At 42.0% G+C, this 7,500-nt stretch overlaps 1 protein-coding gene across 4 annotated transcripts in view; it reads right to left on the reverse strand.

Moving 5' to 3' along the window:
- LOC124948064 (E3 ubiquitin-protein ligase RNF38) overlaps positions 1–7,500 on the reverse strand; it is a 36,778-nt gene that overhangs the window by 24,148 nt on the left and 5,130 nt on the right. The window contains exon 1 of one of the 4 annotated variants that reach the window (XM_047491156.1): positions 2,312–3,028. The exons of 2 other annotated variants lie outside the window; for them this stretch is intronic. Coding sequence is in view for 1 of the 2 variants with exons in the window: in XM_047491159.1 (XP_047347115.1) it covers positions 2,312–2,343 (32 nt within the window). In the remaining variant the exon portion in view is untranslated. Of the gene's footprint in view, positions 1–2,311; positions 3,029–7,500 lie in introns of those variants that run through there. One more of the 4 variants, XM_047491159.1, reaches the window with a different exon arrangement.

The raw sequence follows: 7,500 nt of genomic DNA on the forward strand, positions 1-7,500 counted from the left end.
TATCGAGACAGTATCGCATTTCTCTGTTTGTATGGCCGGACGGGCACACCATGAATCGCTATGTATTTCCTCTGACAAAGGAAACGACGGTAGGTCTAATGTGTGGAGACGTACTACATACGTACGTACGTGATGTGCGCGCGCGTATTTGTGTGAGAGAGACAGAATGAGGGAGCGAGGGAGGGAGTGAGAGGATGAGAGAGAGAGAGAGGGAGGGAGGGAAAACACGAACGTATGGCTCTTTTGTTTAGTGTTCTCCTTATGTATGCCAGAGAATATTTAAGTCCCTCTATGCATTTTACAATTACCAAGCGACCTTCGTCTACTTCGAGAAGACCACAAAGTTGCTTTATTTCATCTATCCTCTTGTCGTCGAACGATCAAAGTCGATCTACTTTATTTCCTCTTGATTTCTGGTTAACGAAAACGCATGTATTGTGTATATATACATATACACCACATATATACATATCATATATTATACATATACATATATTATACATATACACATATATACATACATATATATATACATATCATATATATACACATATACATATATACATATACATATATATACATCACACACTTATGGGTATAGATACGTACGAGATCGATTATAACGCGGTTGATAGCAATTTATCGGTGGTACCTTAGAGGACCACCAGCGATCAGACGATACAAAAGAAAATAGATATCGTATTTATTTACTTACACCTTAGTCATTTACATGCTTATGACAATATCGTTGAAGTCCTTGGATTTAAATAGCTAACTAGTATTACGTTTTAGTAACCTTTAATCCGTGAACCGATATTTTTTGTGTTCGGATTAATAATATTTATAAAAAGAAAAATAAAAAGAAAAGATTCCTTAAATCTTTTATTCTAATTTCAAATTAAATGACATTTGAAGATAATATAAATGTTTTTTCGATCTTTTGAAAGTAATTCTATCTACTGTCGGAAGTCTACTTTCTTCGAAGACCTTTAAAAACATGTTGAAAATATATGATTTCCAATTTACGGTTTATGATAATCATTAAAAAGTAAAAAAAGTGAAAATATTTCGAAAAAGTTAACGATGATTTATGAAGACTTATATCTGGAAGAAACGAATTTGTAAATACATATATACAACAAACGTATTTATATGTATAATAAACGGAAAAATACGACATATTCCGTAATTTTCCTCATTCGTTCGATCTTTCAAATATTTCATCGTCTTATCGGATCTGATATTGTCGTCATTCGAATCGATAGTAAAGTGACATATATGCACAAAAAAAAAATATATATATATATATATATACGAAAAAGAAATGTTATTAAAATAATTAAGAAGAACAATAGTCTTTTTATGTTCTGCGATAAAAGAGAATGAGGAAAGATATATTAGGGATGGTATGTATTGCGTGTTTCCTTGATTTCAATCGAGAAGAAGAAAAGAAACATGATAAACGTTAGTCGTTGTCTTCGTTGATAATAAATCTTAAGAGATGAAGAAAATACAGTAGACATAAAAGCACGTCCGGATTTGTTTTTAAATGAGAACGTGTGGTACGTCCGGACGACGATAAACCATCATCTTTCTCTCGATGAATCGACGTGTATATGATAATGACAATGAGACATCACACGGACAACAACGACGACCAACATAGTGATGACAAAGAAAAGAAAGAAGAAGAAGAAGAAGAAGAAGAAGAAGAAGAAGAAGAAGAAGAAGAAGAAAAAGAAGAAGATGATGAAGAGGAGAAGGAGGAGAAATGAGATCCGCGCAGCCTCGATTTTCCGTGTAGGGCCGGTCGAGACAGGGCACTTACTACTGCGAAGGTGAAAGACGAAGCAAGCAAACTCGAGAAACGAGAGATAGAACAAGAACACACAGTTGCACTCAACACGGCAGAACGCGCCGACCAATTCGTGTACAACGTTATATACCGTACGTACGGTAGATACGAGCACCATTTCCGGCGTGCGTTCCGTGGCATAACAAATGCCCGCCGGAGGGCGTATCGATTCGTACAAAATATTCGTGGCTAATAGTAAGTACGCAATGAATATTTAGACATGCATTTTCCTACGTTCAAACTTTTTTTTATACTCGATGATAACGAAAAAAAAATACTTTTTGCTCTATCTCTATCTCGCTCTCGCACTTGCTCTCTCATTCGATCTCCTCCTCTAGCCGCTCCCTCCTCTTCGCGACCTAGCACTATCGACTACCGAGAGGATAGTGGTGATCGTCGTCGTCGTTGTCGTTGTATCACGGTAAAAGGGAAAGAAGAATACACAGCTTTTCCTACCGTATGGGGTAACACTCCCGCGTCGCCGTCATGACTGGATGTCGTCGTTCGTTTTGTGCGAACAGCCAAGAGCGGAAGGCACGATGTGACGACGAAAGCGACGATGATATATACACAATCGCTGCGGTGTGCGCGCGTTTCCTAGTGTAGTAGTAGTAGTAGTAGTAGTAGTTGCGGCAGCGGTAGTAGTAGTAGTAATAGTAGTAGTAGTAGTGTATGTGGATGGATGGATACTTGGATGGATGGACACAAGCGATATACGCGTGTGTGTATATATGCAGGCTGCTCCGTGAAATGTGTCGTTGCTTTTTGTCGCTGTTGGTAGACGACTCACGTACGTATGTATATGATCTATAGATATATATATATACATATATATATATATATGTTATTAGGTAGGCAGACAGGACACGCACGCACGCACGCTACAGGCGTGCCTCGGTGACACTCTCACACACACACGCGCGCGCGTGCAGATTAGTCAGCGGAGCACGCTAACTACCAGGATAACACAACCGTCACTGACGGCGTCGCGCGACTGACTGAGCCGAGTGCGACTCAGTAGACTATATGGAGGAGAGGGGTGAGGATGTCTAGTAGTGGGGCCGCTCGGACAGAGTGGGAGAAGTTACCTCAGGGACGCGATTAACGACGCAAGGTGCCCCGGTTCTTTCCTTTCTCTCCTCTTTTGTACCGCCTCTTCACTCTCCTCCACTCCGTTTTCTCTCAACCCACCACTTTTTTTTTCTTCCAACACAATTATACACACATTTTTTAAATGCATAAATCGATTTCGCGATCTATAGGACATTATTATTATTATTTTTTTTTTAATTATATTCAAACTCGTACACTTTTTTTAAACGCCTAATAAAGTAAAGTCGCACGAGATATGCGTTTTCTCTCTTTCTGTAGTTTTTGTGTCGTTTTAAGCTTATTCGATTAAAGTGAATTGATGGCAGACACATTCGTATGCATTTCGTTTTCGGCGTATCGCACTATTAACACTTTTGTCCGAGAAGAGAAATAAATAGCTTTGAAATCATTCTTTCTCGTATTACATATGCACTTAAGTATATATGTTTCTCTCGATTATTTGTGAGTCCAAAAGGAGCTGCTCTTTCGAGGTCTCACGTAAAAACGTGACGTAGTCGCAAAACGAATTTAAACGGGCGTAATCAACGAGAGAAGAAGAAACGCAATAAGAGACGCTTATATCCGATAGCACGATCATTCGATCATCGTCTTTTGGTCTCTTACGACGAAAGCTGATTGACTAGGGGAGTCTCTCTCCTCGGAGATTTTCGTTAAAGATTCCCACGGATACTTTTGGGAAGACTACATCCCTGAGACCTTATAGGAGTTGTGTGCGTGTGTGTGTGTGAGAGAGAGAGAGAGAGAAGGGTAAAAGGGTGGGAGAGAAAAAGAGAGAGAGGGGAAAATGATGAGGAGGGAGATGAAGAGAAGAGGAGGGGGTTAATATCAGAGGAGAGCGGATAGGAAGGAAGATAGGGGCGACCCTAAAGCGAGGGAGTGCTGATGCGAAGCCGCGAGCACACGAAGGGACCTTCGAATAAAAAAGAGGTAGGATCTACGGTGAGAGAGAGAGAGAGACAGAGAGAAAGAGAGAGTGTGTGTGAGAGAGAGAGAGAGGGAGAGAGAGAGATAGCAAGAGAACAGAGAGGGAGATCCCTTCTTCCTCGAGAGAGGCCGCGCCCACGCGGTTCTCTCGACGACCGTGTGCTGACTCTCCGACTGACACAGCCCTGAGCGACTAAGTAAACACTCCTGAGTCCTGCTATCCAACAACCACGTTCTACGTACGTATGTACGTACGTACCTATCTACGTACGTACGTATCTATGTACATACATACGTTGTACGTTCGTTCGTATGCCTCATATTTTCTACAAGGCTGAATATCCGCAAAGCGTAAACGCGTGCTTTACATCGAACGGTGCTACGCATTTCCTTCGAAAACAAGTTGAGAAGTAAAGAGAGAAAGAGGATAAAGAGAGAGAAAGAGAGGAGGGAGAGAAAAAGAGAGAGAGAGAGAGAGAGAGAGAGAGAGAGAGAGGAAAAGAAACGAAGGAAGGAGTTAGCGTAAAATGGTAACGAGATAGGAGCGCGCTCCGTTTTTCATGTTACGAGCCGAGGACGGTCGGTTCAGCGGCGCGTGCGTACTCGCTACTTCGAAATTCCAGCAAGCTGGGCTTCAGACCTGCCAGAGGGATAGAACGAGAGAGAGAGAGAGAAAGAGAGAGGATTGAAGGGGAATTCCGGATCGACAAGACCCTCGTTCTCGTTGGCTTTCTGGGACATTACCTGCTTCTCTCTCTCTCTCCTCTCTCTCTCTCTCTCTCTCTCCTCTCTCTCTCTCTCTCTCTCTCTCTCTCTCTCTCCTATATTTCTCCATTCTCCATCTTCGTTCTCCGAAAGAGGATTCGTTTTGTGAACAAACTATTACTACTACTACTACTCTACTACTACTATTACTATTACTACTACTACTACTATATTACTACTACTGACGCTGCTCGTTTTAACGACGTATCGAATTTCCACGCTCTTTATTTCGCAGATCTCTCTTTCTCCCTCTTATCTTTTTTTTCTCTCTCTTTTTTTTTTTTTTTTTTTATTTCAAATAGAAGTGGGTAACACTAACGCTCGCTACGTACCTGACGATTGTCAAGCGGATCAACACGATTGCTTCTTGCACACATACCAAGTTACGTGGCTACCCCTCCGCTAAGCGATTCTTCTTGCACATCTTCGTCGTTACCGAGAAGACAGATAGATAAAGAGTACAAAAGAAAAAGAGAGAAAGAAAAAAAGAAAGAAAGAAATAGATAGATAGATAGAGATAGAGATAGAAATACAGATAGAGATAGAAAGAGAAAGAGAGATAGAGAGAGAAAGAGAGAACGAATTTTTAAATCGGAATTCGTACGAGGACATCGCGAGAAGAGACATCCTAATGAGAGACGATGACGATGATGACAATGATGACGTCGACGATAATGATGACGACGATATTCGAAACGAGTGAGTGGAAGTAAAGAGAGTATGTAGATAAAAGAAAAGCAAAGAATTTCTCTTCTCTCTCGCACGGACCCAATACGAACGAACATTTTCGAGTTTGACACGTCTCTCGAATATGACGGTGAGGAGCATAAGTCAACGCGTGGCAACGTCGCGACACAGCTGTCATATGCGTCATGCGTCGAGTATCGGAGCGAGCGTATATATACGAGAGGCCATTCCATGCGATCGTCATCAAAGAGAGGAGGATAGCTCGCATTTGCCAGGATCATGTTGATCTGTAAAACGGGTGGTTTTATCGAACGAATAAGAATAAAATATGTTGGCGAGATCGATAAAGATATTACGTATTAGATAAATAGTTGAAAATATATAAAATTAGATGGAAGGGCGGGCTTTTTGAAAAGAGAAAGAAAGAAAAAGAAAAAAACAACAACTATGAGCTAACTTTCATTGTCTTTCTTTTTTCCTTTCCTCTTCTGATATCTCAATGAGAAAGTAAGTTTTGGAATATAGAAACTGTTAATTTTACATAACGTACAGAGCTTCGTGTGCTCGATCGGAACGAGTTCTCCCTTCCTCTTCCTTCATCAACCGTTTTATGCGTGTCCACCGCGATCTCCGATCGATAAGAGATTTAAAAAAGCATCGGTCACGAATCGATCGGTACGCTGCCAGTCGAGCGAGCGGACAGTGCTCGACTACTCTAAACGAGAGAGTTTCCTTTTAAATTGCCTGGCTTCCTTCACCCTTCCGTTCTGGTAGTGTACACGACGAGTCGAAAATATTATTTCGACGAACGGTGTATGTATTTTGCGAGGGGAGAGATAGGAGGAAAGAAGAGGGAGAGAAAAAGAGAAAGAGAGACAAAAAAATGACAGAAAGAGGGATAGGGTTGGGCTTCTATCAGCTATGCACCCTTATCAATTGGAAAATTGGTGCGTATAAGGAGGGGCAGTGAAGAGTATGTGAGAGAAAAAAAAAAGAGAGAGAGAGAGAGAGAAAGAGAGAGAAAGAGCGAGAGAACGGAAAGAGAAAGGGAAGAGGAAGAGGAAGAGAGTGGGAGATTATGTTTACGCGCTCAACAGGACCGTATTCACGAGTTGGGTAGTATTCGAGGGATCCAACTAGCTTAGGAGGGAGGAAGAAACGATAGAGTTTTTGGCCTCAGTGAGGCTTCCTCGTCGTTTGGAAATGTGTCGTCGACCCGCATCGTCTATGCACCCTTATGAATCGGAAAATGCCTCGCTCAGTTCCTCCTGCCAGAGAAGAGAGACAGGCGAAAGGGGCTGCTGGTACAAAAGTCAGGGGCGTATCCGCGAACGTGAGGGAGAACGAACGATAAGGTGGAAAGCACCGAGAAAGCTGACAGCGCATGCGTCGTTCCTCATAGTCGTGGGCGTCGGGAATGTACCGAAGAGAGAATGAAAAAGTGAAAGAAAAGAGAGAGAGAGAGAGAGAGAGAGAGAGAGAGAGAGAGAGAGAGAGAGAGAGAGATAGCGTCGTGACTCTGACGCCAGGACGCTCGTATTCTCAGCCACGTTCGTCGTTCCCGCCTGCCACTCCGAAAATTCTACTTTTCTTTTTATTTCTTGTCCTCTCTCTCTCTCTCTCTCTCTCTCTCTCTCTTTCTCTCTCTTCATTTTGTTATTTTTCCTTTTTTTATTGTTCTCTTTCATTCCCGATGCCTCATCAGCGAGGGAATACGGAACCTACGTGGCAACGTTATCGCGTGATTTCAGTCCACTCGAAAAATCCCAGATTCACTTCCCCTCTCGTTTCCTCACACAACACTCACGAAGCGCGATAGGCAGAAGGACGGACGAGCTTATCGCTCTGCTCGACGACGACCGAGAAAACTCATAGTTGGTTTCGTGCGATTATTCCTACCGTTCTTCTTTTCTTTATCTTCGATATCAGTGGCTCTGGGCCGTGCATTTTATATTTTTCTAGAAACAACAATGATGTTGATGTTGAAGAGACAGACAGACGATTTCCCTCGCGTCCGTACGTACATATACGTGTACGTAAGTAAATACATACAACTACGGCTCGATATCGACTTAAAGATCTTAGTACGGTGTTAAATTATTGCATCACTAGCCGAGGGACACGAGCTCTCTATATGCTTACGTAATTTCATCAGG

The sequence above is a fragment of the Vespa velutina genome, chromosome 3 (assembly GCF_912470025.1).
Source record: "Vespa velutina chromosome 3, iVesVel2.1, whole genome shotgun sequence".
NCBI lineage: Eukaryota > Metazoa > Arthropoda > Insecta > Hymenoptera > Vespidae > Vespa > Vespa velutina.